General features: G+C 34.4%; 2 protein-coding genes across 2 annotated transcripts; both read right to left on the bottom strand.

The window, feature by feature from the left end:
• On the bottom strand, positions 1646–4100 carry LOC105159067 (probable inactive poly [ADP-ribose] polymerase SRO3). Its single transcript, XM_011076006.2, has 4 exons — positions 3035–4100; positions 2576–2814; positions 2350–2480; positions 1646–2248 (listed from the first exon to the last, which is right to left on the bottom strand). Exons 1-4 carry the CDS (start codon positions 4012–4014, stop codon positions 2153–2155), a joined length of 1446 nt encoding a protein of 481 aa, XP_011074308.1. The 5' UTR covers positions 4015–4100; the 3' UTR covers positions 1646–2152.
• LOC105159066 (amino acid permease 6) lies at positions 5095–10281 on the bottom strand. Its single transcript, XM_011076005.2, has 7 exons — positions 10103–10281; positions 9763–9996; positions 9300–9393; positions 8967–9181; positions 8739–8881; positions 6351–6578; positions 5095–5720 (listed from the first exon to the last, which is right to left on the bottom strand). The coding sequence occupies exons 1-7, from the start codon at positions 10212–10214 to the stop codon at positions 5295–5297; spliced, it is 1452 nt and encodes a 483-aa protein (XP_011074307.1). The 5' UTR covers positions 10215–10281; the 3' UTR covers positions 5095–5294.

The raw sequence follows: 17697 nt of genomic DNA, 5'->3' as shown, positions 1-17697 counted from the left end.
CAATGCATGTTCATAGTCAGCCTGGAGATTGAGATTATAAGCATGGTCCATGGTCCATGGGCTATATGGGCCATAGGAGTAGCACCAAATTTATGGTCATGATTCCCTGAGCGTGATGGTCCAAGATCCGTCAAGGAGGAAGCCTGCAGGTGATACCAGCCACATAACAATTCTGACTTTTTCAACTAGACTTTATGCCAAAATAAAGGAAAAAATCACAGGGGAATTACGATTCTCGGAAAATAAATTACATAAATAGAAGCTTCTGCCGTCACAAGTAGAAAAAGGCAAAGCGAAATGAAGATCTTGTGCAATAAACAAGTGACATTAAGTTCTCGAAGCATATCCAAAGTTTTATCCATGAGCCTATAAATCGTGTTATGTACTGCAGTATAATTTGAGCATTCCTTGCATTCTACTTGCAACTCCCAAATAAAATGACAGTTCTTGTTCCCGGTTACAAAAAGTTCTAAAGATTTCTACTCCCGCCACCATGAATCATGATATCCATACAAGATTATTGAAGTTATTAAATCTACCATCCTTGTTATGTTGACATAGAAATTTCGGTATACATAGAAGTCCACAACCAAATTTGGAAGGTACGAATCCTTGCACCCTAGCACCATTCGGCACTTGAAACTGACTTGAGAACCCACGGCGAAGACCCTTGCTTCCGATATTATAACAAAGGTACGTTAATATTTGATGGAGTCAGTGAATCGCATCTGCGACATTCAACTTAGAAGAGACCTGGTAGTTCTCGGCCACCTGGAGGATTTTCATCTAATCTCTCAAACTATATCGAGCTAGTCCATTCATTCATTGGTTGATCCTTGCTTGCCATCTAGAAGGTCAATTTCTCCCTTGCCTTTGGAGCAAGGGGGTCTTATTGGTTGACTCTGGCTAAGTCAAGTCAGTTAAGGACAGTGTCACCCCAGAACCTGATAAAGAATTCCCATACCAGGATAGCTTTTCTTCTGCCTTCCTTATAGTTTGCCCATCCTGCAACTTTCAAGGCCCAGGAACCCATTAGCCATTGCTTAACCCTTCCTCACTCACAAACCGCACAGCCTATCAAGATCCCATGGACTGACGACCACCTCGTCCGCCTTAACCCACACCAAGTAATAAGCAGATACCCCCAGCTAGGGCACCGCTTCATTTTTGTCACCCCCTGGGACAAACTATCATACCATAAAACAAGCAAATATAGAGTCCAGCAATCCAGTCCTAGTCCTGGACTATATTCATTGGCTTCCACCACAAAATGATCTAGTGTTTTTCGCATTAACTTTTTATATATTATTGTATCATATGCGGGTAAAGAAATATTAAATTTTTATCACATTATGCTTCTCTTTTCCTGTCCTACAGTGCTTTATACAGAACAGAATACATTCGACCGAGGCAAACAACCAGTTCTGTTTTTTTCCAGCATTAGAAGGGCCATAAAGCAATCCCAAAGTTCATTGCCGGAATTCACATGGCAGCAACATACACGACCATCCACCCAGAACAAAAATCAATATTTTTAAAGCTCATTGTGAAAGATCTTAGGTGGAAGAGTAGGATATAAGTTACAAAGAACAAACTAGGCCTTTGCATCATCTGTTTAAACCAGACAGCTTTTTGGTCTCAGTAGTAGAAGTATAGCGCATCTAAAGCGAATTATGAGAACCACTCATACAGAGACCATTCGTCGGAGAAACATGAAAAGACAGGCCAATATGCAAAAGAAAAGCTCACGCACGCACACAGAGACATGCACATTAAACACTTACAATTTTCAGAGATCTGTGTCCTATACTAATCAATAACAAAGTTCTCACAGCACCAAGGACATTACATTTGTCAGCCAATCAGTTAAACTCCTCCCGCACCTCTACCAACTAAAGGAAGGGTGAAACGAACAAAAAAGACAGAAAAACACCAAACTAACAAGCATCCTACGTAAAAAAGACTGCAGAATCATAAGACCTATGTGTATGGCATATACCAACCTTGCTTTCAGTTTGAGAAGCTTTCTTGAATGAGTCCCGTTAGTTGGTATTTTATGAAATTATTGAAGTCAAATGTGATAAAAAGATCTATGATATGAAAAGTTCTCAAGTGGCTCAACTAGAAACATACAATAAGCGAGAACTTATTCTCAGCCACGAATTTCTTGAATGGTTGAGCGCAGTACATCATCCCCAACAATTGATCGTAATTGTTTCATGAAATTTTCTTTTCCCAGCTTCCCTTCCTGAAAGGAAAATGGTAAATACTTCATTACGTAAAGAACGTAACATTAATTAAAACCTAGTCCCCAGTTCCATATTACGTGGAAGAAATGCAATTGCTCACCTTATATGATCTCCATAAAGTTTGCAATTCTTGTAATCTTGACATAGGAAGCGAACTTCTCAGCTTAGAGAATAACTTTGCAATAAATGGATGGAGAACCCAATTCATACATGAAAATCTATTTACGGAACCTAAGGGGAAAAAATTGGATGAAATTGGTCAAATCTCTGTTTCAAAAGATGTAAAGTACTAAGCAAGCATATGAATATGGAAGAGAGTTACTCACCAGATATATTTACAGGTTTGTAGCTGACTACACACTCTGGCAAAATATGAGTGTTCATATTGGCATGCCAAACTATATACCACTTGGGATTCTTCAGGTCATCAACACCGGTATCATACTCTACACTTGAAGGATACATCTGTTGAGACCCTGCTTCAACCTTTTCACATTTTCCTAATATCACTCTACACAGTATCACATGCTTCTCGCCATTCTCATCTATCTCAGACAACAATGCACTGAGCCACATTTCAAAAATCACAAGTTAAAAATAAGCAAATCCAAAACGCCAAACAAATAATCCACAAACAAAAGCATAAAATTTCCATATTAGAGAAAAGTTAGATTACAAAACTAGTAATAAATAACTTACACGTGACACACCGAGGCAGAGCGAGAAGTCATATAAACATTTTAGTTAAACGTATTTTGAGGCAAGTCTAAACACAGAAAACGCACCTATGCTGGGGCAATCGTATAGGAGACAAATGAATTCCAATGCCTGGGCCTCCAGGATGTGGAACCTTGCTAGGCACCCGAAATCCATGCTTCAAAATGCTCTCCACATCCTTGGCTGACGTCCCATACCACGCAAAAACCATGTTACTCTCTCCTCTAGCTTGTTTCGTGATATCCATCTGCTTAGAGAAGACCTCACAACGCGCCTTATCCAAGGGTTCAGTCCGTACACATTGATGAATGGCCGTAACTTTAGAACCTGGCTCCACAATCTCCAATCCTGACAAGAACAAATTCTTAACTATTGCATACCCTTTCTCCTCAGTCGCCAAAGTTCTCGCCTTTGGCCACCTTGCTGACTGCAATTCACTCCCCACCATCTGCCGCCTTTTCACGTTAATGCTGGACAAATTATCATCCATTTTTTCCTTTTCGCCATTCTCCTCTCTCTTTCTCTTACTCAATTTCACAGTCTTATTCGATACCAAACACTCAGAACTTCCTGAATTCTGCATAATTTTGATATCAATCTGAATTTTCCGGCAATCCTCATCGCCACTCACCGAATCATCCTCACTATCAATTTCACAGCTGTTAACAAAAATTTTGGGGAAAAAACACTTACCCTCAACATCAATCCAAGAAATAGACCGCTGATTGCCAGTATCCAATTCAATCTCGAGCATCCTGTAAAAGTCAAAAAAGCAGTTGAACCCCCGAACTTGAGCCTCAACCACGGGCTTCCCCTCAGCAAACCCTAATCTCATCACCTCCATCACTTCCTTCGGGTAATCAACCCACGATCCATCCTCATAGAACATAAACTGTTCCGGGACGGAGCTCCGCTTGAAGTTGGAATAATTCTGGATCAGCAGCTCACAAGACAATGCCGATGAAGATCGAGAAGCCGAGACCCTCCCCTCGACCTTCCCATCCGCACACTTCTTCGCCATCATCGAGCTCGAATTCAAGGAATTCATGGCCGAACTTAGTGTACAATTTGAGAAGCTCCCTGTACAATATATCGACAAAAACCCGCAAGAACTTCTGAAGAGAAAAATCCCACATTTTTGCCGCCCGCGTATTTATAAAGGTCCCTGTAGAAGTCGGTTAGAACACCCAAAAGACGATTTAGCCCCCGAGTCCCAACATGTCACCACCTTATAAACCACTGGTAGTTAAAAGGGCATTCAAGGAAATTTGAAAATCCTCATAATGACTTGATGGCTAAGAAAATAGCCCATTATTTAGTTTATTTAATTATTAATTAGGGAGTTCAAATTTAATGGGCTGATTAATTTAATTAGGGTTTCTTCAGCCCAAAGAAAAGATTTTTATTTTAGGGGCATCTGAAATTCAAAAAGTCCATAATTTAGACTTTATTTACTTTATTCTATTCTAAGTTGGCAGCTTGCGGCCGACGTTGGGTTGCCCCACTCCTATGTATTCATACTATTCACTCTTAATTTAATAGGACTATAATATAAATATTTCAACAGTTTCTAACGTTTTATTTATATTAATTCCACGCGACGCCCCTTCCTGTTTTTTTAATTACATATACTTAGTTGGTACTAAACTTTTGTATTATTTAGCCAACTTGCAAAAGTAGTTGAGAGTGGGGAAGTTGTTCTTACTTCTTGGACTCATGGGTCCAATCCACCCAATTAGCTTTAGATCATCATATATTATCAAGTTGAGCTTTGGTCGGGTCTTGATGGGATGATACTGAAATGGAGTCAAGTTGGCTCCAGCCCACCAAATAAATAAAACTTTCATTTGTTTTTATTTTCCCCCCCGAAGAAAACTCAAATAATGTTATTCGTCTTCACAAAACTCAAATGTCTTTTTAGTTCGAAAATCATAACGTACATAATTTTTTGAAACTAAAAATACATGATTATGAGTTTTATAAGATTAAAAGCGACACCTACAATATATAATTATAATACCAAAACAAATTCTTCACTTCTTTTATAGGACTAAAATCGCATTTGGCAGCTATATGTTCTTACAGTTATTACGTACCAGTTGCGTGTTGCATTTGTTTCTTCGCTTGATTTCCATAACCAACCACTCTTTCTCCATTCATATATAACGAGTGCAAAGCGACAAAACCTAAGCAAAAAACAACACACATGCAGTCCGAATTATCAAAATCCTCCTGAATTCTTACAAACATGTTACAACACATTATTCCTCCCCCGCCATGCATGCATGCACGAACCAAACCGAACAACACAACGTAAGTTATAGCTAACTATTGAGTCTTGAAAGGCTTGTAGGTCTTGACATCCTCCGCAAGGCCCTGAATGGATCCGGCAGCCGCGACGACCGACACGACGAGGCAAGCCCAGCTCAGTATTTTGAGCCACATCCAGCTGAAGGAATACTTTGGTATTTTGTTCTGCGCGATGTGCATTTCAATGGGGAAGTAGACTGTTAAAGGGTAGAAGGAGGCTGCCCCGATGAGGCCCAAGAAGTCGTTGAAAAATGGGAAGATCATGGCGATAAGAGCTGTTACTACCACGTACGCTGTTCTCCACACCAGTCTGAAGAAGTTGATGTTGTAAGATCCACATAGTAGTGGGATGTTTACTGCGTGTTCGGTGGTGATGAATTTGTTATCTGGGTATTTCTGGCTGTAGTGGTTCTCCACGAAACCGAACAGCGGCTGGGCGAACACCTGTTTGTAATGCTTGTTACTGTTAGGGGATCAGATAGGAGAGTACACGAAGAGGTAAAGAAATTACACATTTTTTCATAGTCATATCACTTAATCCAAATTTACTATTAGCTACAATTTTATCGGCTATGGCCTAAAAATACGGTAAATATATTGTCAACTATGGTTAAATAAAGATCGGTACAAAATTTTAGATTATCCACCACAAAATTATTCCGTGCCATAGCAAATGCTAATCATGACAAATATTTTAGCTATACTTACAAAAATCACAGTCAACAATCATTCTGTAACCATAATCAATAACTAGTTATTACGACTATTTATTTTTAACAATGACAATTAGACATGATTAAATATATTTTTAGTCTTGTAAGTATACCCCTTTGGCATTTTTAGTCATGTATATTCCCCTTCAATCGAAAAGTGATAAGTATATTACATGTGGCATCTTATCCAAAAATGGGGCTTCTCACCATAGGAGACTTTCGGACGTATTTAAATTTTTCAGTCAAATGTGTCTTAAATTAGCGAAAATTAAAAATATATAGGATTGTTTTGCACCTAATAATATAAAGGACTAAGACACCTAACATATATATGTGTGTGTGCGCATACAGGTGGTGTTACCTGGTAAGCACCAATAAGATGGACAGCAATGCAGACATTGGCAAAGTCAATCAACCAGAAGGGTTCATAAAATCCAAATCCAGTGAGGAAATTGCCAGGCGCATTGTTCCCAAACGCAGCGTAGCCCACGCAACCGCAGAGGACATAGAATACGGTGGTGGTCGTGACTCCCACGAAAGACGCTTTCTTCATCACCTTGTTCTCCGCTGGCTGCGACTTCAATGTGTCCTATAAATTACCGTGTCCTAGCTACAGTTAGAGCTGCCTACTTACAACAATTCTTTCAAACTCGTAAAAAAAATTGTATTTATAATTAAATTCATTGTGATTAATGTCCAGTCACGAATTACTCTTTTTATAAAAGCTCGTTGAAATATTACCAATTTCATCTAGTAGAATTCAACCAACACGTCAGAAATTAAATCAGGGAACAAGTGTAACACACTTGTTATATGATTGAGCAATTTTTTAAATTGCATACACTAATCGTACGATAAGTATATTACACTTATTATATAATTAATTTAAATTTAATTTTGATTAGAATTTTTCATAGTATAGAGTACGAAAACGTAACAATCACAAAAACGTGAGTTCCTAAGTCTGATGAATAATAATGCAGAAAAAGCAAAGGGTGATTTGATGTATTATAAGAAGAAGAGCTTTCAAAAGGCAATTAAGGGGAATTTGTGGTCCATAGAAAACAATATTTTGTAGTAAAAAAAACTGCCTTTATTCCAAAGATATGAAAGAGTTGGCTTTTTTAGTAAATGATCCTCCTCCACTAATTGTGACCATACTGCACATCACATGCATGCACCCATCCATTTCCTGGACCAATAATTCCACGTATATATACTGACAAAATTTCTCTATATATTAATTAATACTCCATAACTATATATATATATATAATAATTTCACAAAATTATATATTAAAGTTTCTCACTTTTAATTCTTCTACTAACTCTAGTTGACAAATAGAGGAAAATTATGAAAATTACATTTTACGTCCCACAAATTAGTAGTTTTGTGATTTTGGTCTGTTGATTTAGAACCACACATTACATCCTATAACTTCAATAAATTTGCAAGTTTAGTCCCAAATCTTAATTCTATTATTTTTGTTTTTACAGAAACATGTTGATGCTTCTCAAGATTTAACGGAGCCGGTGCCATAGAAGTGACGTTTCGGATAGAAATTTAACGGAATTAAAGCTTTGGGACAAAAAATTATGAAACTTTTGAAGTTCTGGGATGGAATTTGGTAGGTTAAAAAATAATGGGACCAATATAATATGAAACTTGTCGCAAATTATGAAATTATTTTCGAAAATTATGGAGAAAAGGTGCAATTTCCGTTACTATTTATTGCCCTACAAAATGGGTTATTTGAACAATTATTTGATTTTGGAGTGAACTCTGGAAATGGGTTCACTAATTAAATATTAACTTAATATAATTATATATCACAAAAGAATCTAATCTTCACTTCACCAACCAGATTCTCTCTATGCTTCGTCGGTGTAGAATTATCGTAAGACAGGAACAAATATATTAACGTTTCGATTTCGAATTGAAAAATTATAATTACACAAGAACAACATCATAATATTTACGTCTATGTATATATGCATATAATTGTAAGACCGCATATACGTTAATGCATATTTTATTAAAAAATTATAATTTGTTTACCATAATTAATTATCATAATAAAAAATAAAAAAAATATTGTGAATAGTAATTAACCGCGACTATGCAACAACTATAGGTTATACATAATTTCAGCAAGCGAAGCTCAAATATTAGTATTAACTAAAAATCATGATAAATATTTTGATCATAGCTAGAATCACCATAATTTTTTTTTATTAAAGCTAAAACGAAGGCAAATATTAATTAATTATGATTAAAATTTAAACTTTTACTTTGATTTATTTGCACGTAATCGACTTATTATAATTTCCACATTTGTAATGCTTAACAATTCAATTTTTGTAGTTGAATTTTTTTTTTTTTTGGTCTAAATATCTAATCATCATACTAATATATATCTAATGCAAAAATAAGAGTCGAATCCATATAGAAAAGAAATGAAAAAAATTATATTTTTAGTTTCATAAAATTGGAGATTCAATACATTTAATCTTTTGCTTTACGAAAATTTTAAAATAGTCCCAAAATTAGAAAAACTCGACAGAATTATTATTTTTGGACTGTTTTGAAATGTGTCGATTTTTTTTTAATTTTAAAATAATTTTAAAAATTTCATAAAATAAAGAATTAAATATGCTGAACCTCGATTCTATGAGATTAAAATACAGTTTTATGGGAAGAATATCATATGGAGGGTAAAGGAATGAAGAGAAAGTTGAGTTGAGTTGCCTGGATCTCAATGAGCACAGTTGAGTAAGCATAAGCGAAGGCTATATCACCAATGGCTTGAAAGCTTCTCCACACCTTATCCGCTCCTGTTACGTCCACCCCCACCGTCGTCCCAGTTAGGCTTGTCCTCACATGTCCACCACCTTATTTTTCCAACCAAAAAAAATAATAAAAAATTAAATACATACCATCAACTATTTACAAGCTACAACGTGATTATGTAAGTACCTGCAACCTTGGCTATAGACAGGCCAAGGCCAATGGAGGAGTAAGCAAAAGACATGACGGCTGCAACGATGGAGAGCCACGATAATTTGTGGAAATTTGGTATTTGGCTCAGTATTATCTGAATTCCCGCAAATATGGCCATGAAAGGGTAGTTCGATATCGAGCACTTAACATCGTGCCCGTTCTTGTGGAAACAATTCGACCTCTTTACAGCTCTAATAATTATATATACGTATATCAAAATGTTTAACAATTAATTAAATAATTCCTTATTGATTTATAAAAATTAATAATAATACGGGTTATTAATTTAATTTGTGAATATGTACTCACACCATACTGATAGAGGCAGTAATTGTGTATCCAATTGTGACCCCAACAAGATTACCGTACTGAGCCAGTCCACATAACTGAACCTTCAAACCTCCTACAGCACAAATCAAAAGAATCAATTAATAATATCTAGACCTATTTAACATATGAAAAAATTTATTTATTTTTAATAAACTGAGAATTGAAGCATATATCTAAAATGGGCTTATCTCAAATTAAAGTTATTTTGAGTATATATTTTGTTTTTTAAAATAAAGTATAAAAAGTACACTAGATACGATTATGTGCCATGTGTAATCATGACTGGATATATTAATTAAAGTTTATATGTATATATAATTTTCATATTTTACTTCTTGGTCTGGCGATGGTTGTAAAAATGTTGAAATCAGATGCTATTAATTATTTATGCCAACTTTATTTTCTACTTTTTCTTATATGAAAAGGATAATTAATTAATAACCTAAGTGAGAACGGACGACTCCCATGTAAGTGTAGTTTCTGGTGCCGTGGACGGGGCCGGGGCAGCGGTAGGAGTCCGCGAGCAGCGTGGAGGTGAAGTATGTGATGAAGGAGAAGGCCATGAGCACGGCGGGGCCGGCCACCCACCCCAGCTGCGCTATCGCCCACGCCAGCGACAGCACTCCAGACCCTATCACCGCCGTTATTATGTGCGCACTCGCCGTCAACATCGTCCCTTTTTCATCATATCATCAGCACAATTACAAAATTTACATGTGTGTGTGTCTGTGCTGTGCGTGTTCTTGATACATATATACGTGTGTGTGTGTGTGTGTGTGTACCAGTTCTCTTGACACGACCGTCGTCGTCGAAACTCTTGCTTGAATGACCAGTCTCGAGGGATTCCATGGGTTGTGCTATGTACATGGAGTTCTTCTGGTACTCCTTAGCCATTGTGTCTGAGTGTGTGCGTGTGTGTGTGTGATTGTTTTGAGAGGCTGAGATAGGAAAATGGGTTGTGGACGAGGGATATATATAAGAGGATGGAGGGTTGAGAAAATTGTGTCAAAATTACGCTTTTAGTCCATGGGATTTTAGGACTAGAATATATCGAGTTTTCTTAATGTTTAAAATATTTTGAAAATCTTACAAAGTAGAGGATTGAATATATCAAGTATCTTTAATTTTAAAATTATTTTAAAAATTTCATGAATCAAATAATTAAAAATATTACAGCTTTTATTTTATGAAACTAAAAGTATGTTGCCCAAATTGTGGAGGTGTGAAAACTCAAGGAAAAATGTGGAATCAAAATAAGTCTAAAAAGTGAGTTTGAATTAACTAAAGTGTGTGTGTGTGTGTGTGTGTGTGTGTGTGGTGGGGTGATTGATTAATGTATTGGAGTCAAAGAGAGGATAACAGTGTTGGAGAAGAATGGGGGAAATAGGAGAATTCTTGTTTGTATTGTATTTGTAGCAAATTATGATAGTGATGTGAGTAACTAATATGAATTTAAAATTTTAAAGAAAAATTACATGTACACCCTTTAAGATTAAATTAAAATACATAAATATTTTTTTTATATATTTTGTGAATTGATTATATTATTTTGAGATAGTTAGTAGTTGTAATTATAAGTATACTCGATATTCAGTAGTAAAAATTTATGCAAACGCACAAACACCCAGCTCCCATAAGGGGATGTAATTTTGCAAAATAAATAGGAAATAATAATTGTGTATTTAGATCTGATCTCAAGGGGTAACGATGTAATTTACTTTTATTTTAATAGTGAAATTAATATTTGATATTATTAAATAAGATTACATATAAGTAACTATTCAGATTTTCTAATTATAAATTAGTGTTTAGTGTGTATGGTGTTATATTTCGTACACATTATGTACATAAAATTTATATTAACTATCTGTATATGTGAATGAAAATATTTCATCATAAAATATTTATAATTAATTTCCATACTGTAAGCAAGTATTTATTACATATGCCATAATTACTCATGACTTGGAGGATTAAGTTTGATAATTGTGGATAATTGTTCGTTAATTGCATTAGAAGAAATATAATTTTTTAATTATTATAATTAATTATCTTGGTTTAATGCAAAACTTAATTACCATGTATGTGCATTAGATGCATATACTAAAAGGTGATCTTCACACATAAAATTGAGGCTTTCAAATTATGTTTGAACTTCGGACCTAATTTAGTGCCCTTTTAGTCCTGCAATTGAACAGATTAAACTTAAAAACAATTGTCCAAAGTAAACTTCTACGAAATCAATTATATATAGTATACTTTCACCCTAGGAAAATCAATTAATGTCAATTCAATTTAGGAAAAACTTATCCAAACGTTTCCTAATTAGAATATATAGGTTCAAACAAATCCAACCCGTAATAAGTTAGACCACGAAATTCTAGTTCAAGACAATTTATATTATTACATAGGAGTTAGGACCCTATATAGGTTCGGTTACTAATGATGATATATGATATGGCCTAAACATTTAAATTTAATTTAATTTATATATATATATAGTTTGAATAATAATTCGTCCCACCTTAGACGGTGCATGCTTGTAATTGTTTTCTTTTTTGTTACAACTTTAGAATCCCCCACAAATTTTGGCAAATGGTACGGTTTAGGCCATCGAAAGTGATGCACTAATAATATAAAATAATAATAACAATAATAGTAATAATAATAAAGTTTATTGCAGTAATTGATTAGGATTTGGATGCTTGCACAAGAAAGAGGGCCCTCACGTTGACTATTATGTCTCTTCTTACAGGTCAACTCATTCTCTTTTTTGTCGGTTAACCCCTTCTTTTCTCTCTTATTTGCTTTTTCCTCAACTAGATCAAAAAGGCCTCACCTTGTTATGTAAGATTCTGATGTCATGCTTACTCAAAATATATAATTTAATTATACATATATATATATGGGAGTAATCTCCTAATGAGTCGGTGCAAAAATTTAATAACCCCAGTATTATTTGAAATTACAAACATGTTACGATCCATACATTTTATTCAGGTCGTAATTTCAACTCGATTCGAGTAACTGTATATGGACTCATTATGACAAATATAGCACTCACAGATCCAATAACCCTAATCTTATTTGAAAATTGCGGGCATGTCCAGATCTGTGCATTTTATTCGAGTTGTTTCAATTAGACTCAACTCTGGTGATTGTATATGGACTCACTGTCACAAACCTAATAATCCTAACTTTGTTCGAAATTGCAGACATGTCAGCATCTGTACATTTTAACGACTCAACTCGAGTGATTATATATGGACTTATTTCTCATATCACAAAGGTAAATTATATTTTTTAGCTTAATTAGTGTATACTCCCCTCTCAACTGAATGTATCTTGCACTTACAAGTTATTGAATAACACGACTCTTTTTGTGCAACAATCGTGTTTCATTAATCAAAATTCTCGTTCAACGCCGAATCCATTCGTTTGTGCTTTCTTTTTCAGATTTCAATTCTGAGTGGCAAATATGGAATTTTTCCATTTTGTTTCAAATATTAAAAATGAAAAATAAAAACACAAACAGACAGATGTAAGTGTCTGAAAAATGATAGAAGCATACCTTAACTAGGTGCAAATTCAAACTTGAGTGGTAGTCCATATCCAATTATATCTCAAAATTGGTAAGAATATCAAAAGATAAGGGTACCTTATCCTATAAAAGAAAAATTCTTTACCTAAAAGCAATTATACAATTATTGTTCCAAATCTTAATCTATTTATATTTTATTATTAAACAGAGCCCTCTTTTGTCGTATCATTTTCTTTGTCTTTTTTTGTTAATTTTTATTTTTAATATTATTTCACCAATTATTTTTAAATTTCTCCTTATTTTTATACTGTCAAGTTGCTTACTTTTTTCAACTTTAATAAACTTTAACCTTTCATAACTTTCATTTTTTTTTTATTTAATTTTAACATTCTTATATTGCTTCAACTAATTAAAATACATTTTTAAATATAAAAATTAATTTAATTATACACGTGGATTTGAGTGTACCACACGCACTAATAGTAAAAATCGATGTTGAACAAAGTGAAACTATAAAAGTAAATGGGAAATTAAAAACTCAAAGAGATGTCAAACGTTTGGCTAATTCAATACCAATTTAAATTGATTTATTTTTTGTTATGTGATTAAAGGGTTAAATGGACTTCAAATTTGAGAAAAAGAAATAGGCCCATTTACTTCCACTACTTTGAAGCCCAGCCCAGAAAACAATTTACACGAAAACAAGTATTTATTTAGAGAACTTAAAAAAAAATAGTTGAGACTAGCATCCTGTAGGGAACGTACTCATTGATTGAGAATCCAATGTTTTAATAGTTGAGGTGTTCGATTCAAAATTCATCGAAAACATGTGTAAGTGGAGTTGTGCACGGTAGGACGGGATTATATGGAACTACCGCCATTTTGGCTATTGAGTGTTTTTTATAGATTTAAAAATTTAGAATCTGTTTGTTGAAATACTTAACTCTCGTATGGTTTCATATAATGGGGATCAAATCCTCTTGCTCCTCTTTGGAGTTTTTGTATTGAGGGATTGCATAAAAGCAAGAAAACTTTTTACATCCTCTAGTGTTTGTAGTCGGCTTTTGTTTGTTTTAGCATGATAAAATACGCCCATATGTGATAAAATGGATTGATGTTATTTGTCTTAAATGCATTTTACCCTCTATATTGTATTTAAATAACCCCTAAAAACAACAAGTAGATTACCCCCTATAAAAGCAAAAATGTAGCAACAAACCCCCACATTCTATCAGTGTCATGAATATGCCTGAAATGAAGTCAATTTAGTATTTCTTGCCCGTGTAAAGACCAAAATGCCTCTCTTCCCCAAATAAGTTCTCATTTTCTTTCACGTGGGTAATTTGCTCTCTTTTTTTCTAAAAAAAAAAAAAATCAGCAGAAATTATTTAAATATTGTAGGAAACAGTGGGGTAAAATGCATTTAAGCAATGTTTTTTTTCCATCCGAAGTGTAAGGAATGACCTCATTTTGTATGCGGTTTTTTTGGCATATTACTGCATGCAATAAATGACATGTCCCCAGTATCTAACATCTTGCGTTTTAGTTTCATACGTACAACTTACAACATGCTGTCACTTATTAAACGCCGGTCTTAATTGAGAAAACGTCTTTTTGGTTGGATATATTTTACGTTGTAGGTATACATACATACATACGTACATACATGTCCGGTTGTCGCGATTCAATACTGAAATCTCTTAATAGTAAAGGGCTTCTTTTGTTGTGATATTTCTTACACTTCTTGGATATATATACATATATATTAATGACTTCATCACATCAAAAGTATTGTAGTCTAGTGATTGAGATTAAAGTTGAAATCTCATGATCAATCTCGGAGTTCTCAATTTAAATTTCACTGGAAGTATGGATATTTATCTCATTTTATGTGTGCTATTGTATTTTATTTATTGTTGTTAATCATATTAATGTATTGATCGAATTAAAATATTGCTCAATGTATCAAGATAAATTATTGTAATTTATTTATCGTTATTAATAAAAAAAAAAAAGAAATTACTTTATCAAATTAGCCTATCTTAAACCAAAGAATTCAAGAACTTGTCTCCTGTTAAACAGGATGTATGCGACTAACATGCGAGTGGTCTTCCAATTGCACAACTCCTGAAGACTTGTAGTAGTACTGACACAGATAGCCAATTTCATAAGAGCATAGATCATCTGCAATGCTGAAACCTTAGCAAATAAAAATGGGACATCAACGGGAGACAGAACATGATGTCGTGTTCAACCTTACAACCTTAAATATTGCAAGAGAATTGCATAAATCAGAGTAACAATAGCGTACTAGAGTAGTGATTCATAGATGCTAAACAGACTTTATCTATAGATAAACTCGATGATCCATGATAGGCAAAAGCATAATTCAAATCACTGTCAGGGTTCTAAGGAGTTTCCAGGAATGCATCATTATGGAAAATACAGATAAAAGTTCAATGTAGTGAAGGTGGAAATGTGCAGAGAGGGTAAATATTCTTGAAATTAGTTGGGAAGTCATTAATACAGAGACCTGGTATGGAAATAAAAGTTTACAGACAAACACAACGTCCTATTCGAGTAATTCTGCCATAGTACGTTTTGTTCCCTGCAAAATGTTTAAGTTTATTCCACTTTGTAAGTAAATGAGAGTAAACATCATGTGTATAGCAGAAGTTATAGGTGAAAGAAATGAGTGCAGTCAATTATTATGATCATAGCTACCACATGCAAGAATGAATTCGTTTATATCAAACAAGAAAGAAGCGAAATCCGTCCAGCCAAAACGACATACTTACTACCGAGATAGAAGAATTCCCGAAATGTGAAAACCAAATGTGGAAAGAAATGAAATATCAAGGATTGTATTCAACTTTGATGTAGCATCACCTTTACAAACAGTAATAGCCAGCATGGAAAAGGGAATGGGACGGGATCAATTTTTGCAATATTTATTGCTTGTTCTATTACAACGCATTGGTTGCATATCAATTGAGTCCTCAGAATAACATAAGGCAGCACAGCTCAGAAATTATTACAGTGGAGAGGGCTGAGATTCAAGTATATGTTAATAAGGAATGTTTATTACTCATGTAGTGTTGTGCTAGTTGCTTAAGTGATCCACGAAGAAAATTTGTACTCAAGCAGACTTGGAACTAAAAGATATGAATCCAATTTAATCAACAGGATGCTAAATAACAGAAGAACAGAACATAAGAGTTCAACTAATAAGCATATCTGATCGAGTCACAGAGAGGAGAGCAAATGTTGATGATCTGATAGAGTCAGAGGAAGCTTATTCATCACAATTTATATGCACTGCCATAGAGCTAATACGATATGAAAAAGCACATATAAGTTGCAATATGTCGATACTTGAGTTGCCTTTACTCTTTGTGAGGCTGAAATCAACCACGCATACTGCACTTTTTTGGAATAAGCATATCCTCTAGCGGTTTACAGAAAGCTAAAACTGGTAGTAGAGGGCATCATAATCATCATTTTCATGCCTAGCCATATCAAATATGCATCTTTCAGTGAGAATACTTCGGATTCAGTTCATTTCCTCGGTGATCTCTTCAGTAAACTAAATTAGCTTCCTTGCAAGTAATCTTGGGACGGAAACAAGAAAATGCGAAGTAAGCAAATTCTTTGTGACTTCTATAGGACCTTCATGTAAAACAAATTATCAATCACCTAACAGAATCCTTACACGTTGGAAAGAAACTAATACTTGCAGGAACATTGTAAATGACCTAGTGAGAATGGTTTAGACGGTTTCAATCCCATCAATTTCAGAGATGTTAAACTATAATGACGAATCTTTTTGTTTGTCCAAGATCATCCATCATATCATAACTGAGGAAAGTGTACGGCAAAACGATGCATAGATATTTGCCTGAACTCGTTGCCATGGTTGTTCACTACCTGCAGTTCCCTATTGATTGTACCGTCAAAGTTAAATTGCACACAAGAATTCTCTTTATGCCTTCTTGAAATAAGATCTCAAATAAAAACGACATCATATACAACAAATAAAGCAATGTCATTAAAGAGGTCAAAAGCATCCATCTTTTGGCCTCAATTGGGTAAGCCTAAAACTCTTACATTACCAAGACCAGAAACTCTTTTGTCAAAAAGTTCAATGAAATAGTGATTAAATATATACCATTATCAGATGTAAGCTTGCCAAAAAGAACTGTGCATTGATGTTATGTATGGAAAATTGCAAAAGAACATAATGCATCATCATAATTATCAAGAACAATTAGTCATAACTGGCAATTAAGTACATCAAATTTCGGTTTCCTGACTGCCACATACACAAACAAAATATATATATATACCCCCAATTTCAAGAACTCCATTTTTTCACTTCTTCCACTCTGCATTGCCATGATTTGATGAACTGTCATTTGCTTTTTCACCTCCGGGAAAATGTCAAAAGTTCTAAATAAACAAGCTATGAGAAAAGATCCACTTTTTCCATTTAGAAACAAATAGCAAAAAAAAAAAAAAAACCAAGAAAAGGGCCTGTCATCAAGAGGGTAACTTTCTTCCTTCTTCTTCTTTTTCTTTTTTCATTTTTTTTCTAGATATAATTTGTAAAAATTATGCCTGGCTCCATCCTGTCTGCCTTCAACCAGCAAATAAGCTAAAAAGGGATTGGGATTCTTTTTCTTTTGCTTTTTCTCTTTTTCCTTTTTTTTTTTTGTTGGGAATTCTTCTCCTTTCCTGAGGGAGAAGAGAACAACTACCGCATTGTGCTCCCTTATCAGTGAAAACCCCAGAAGAACCTCGGATTTACAGAGCAACAATCAGACAGTATTCTTGAAA

This window comes from Sesamum indicum, linkage group LG3 (assembly GCF_000512975.1).
Source record: "Sesamum indicum cultivar Zhongzhi No. 13 linkage group LG3, S_indicum_v1.0, whole genome shotgun sequence".
Lineage (NCBI taxonomy): Eukaryota > Viridiplantae > Streptophyta > Magnoliopsida > Lamiales > Pedaliaceae > Sesamum > Sesamum indicum.
This window is presented reverse-complemented; position numbering and strand designations above follow the sequence as displayed.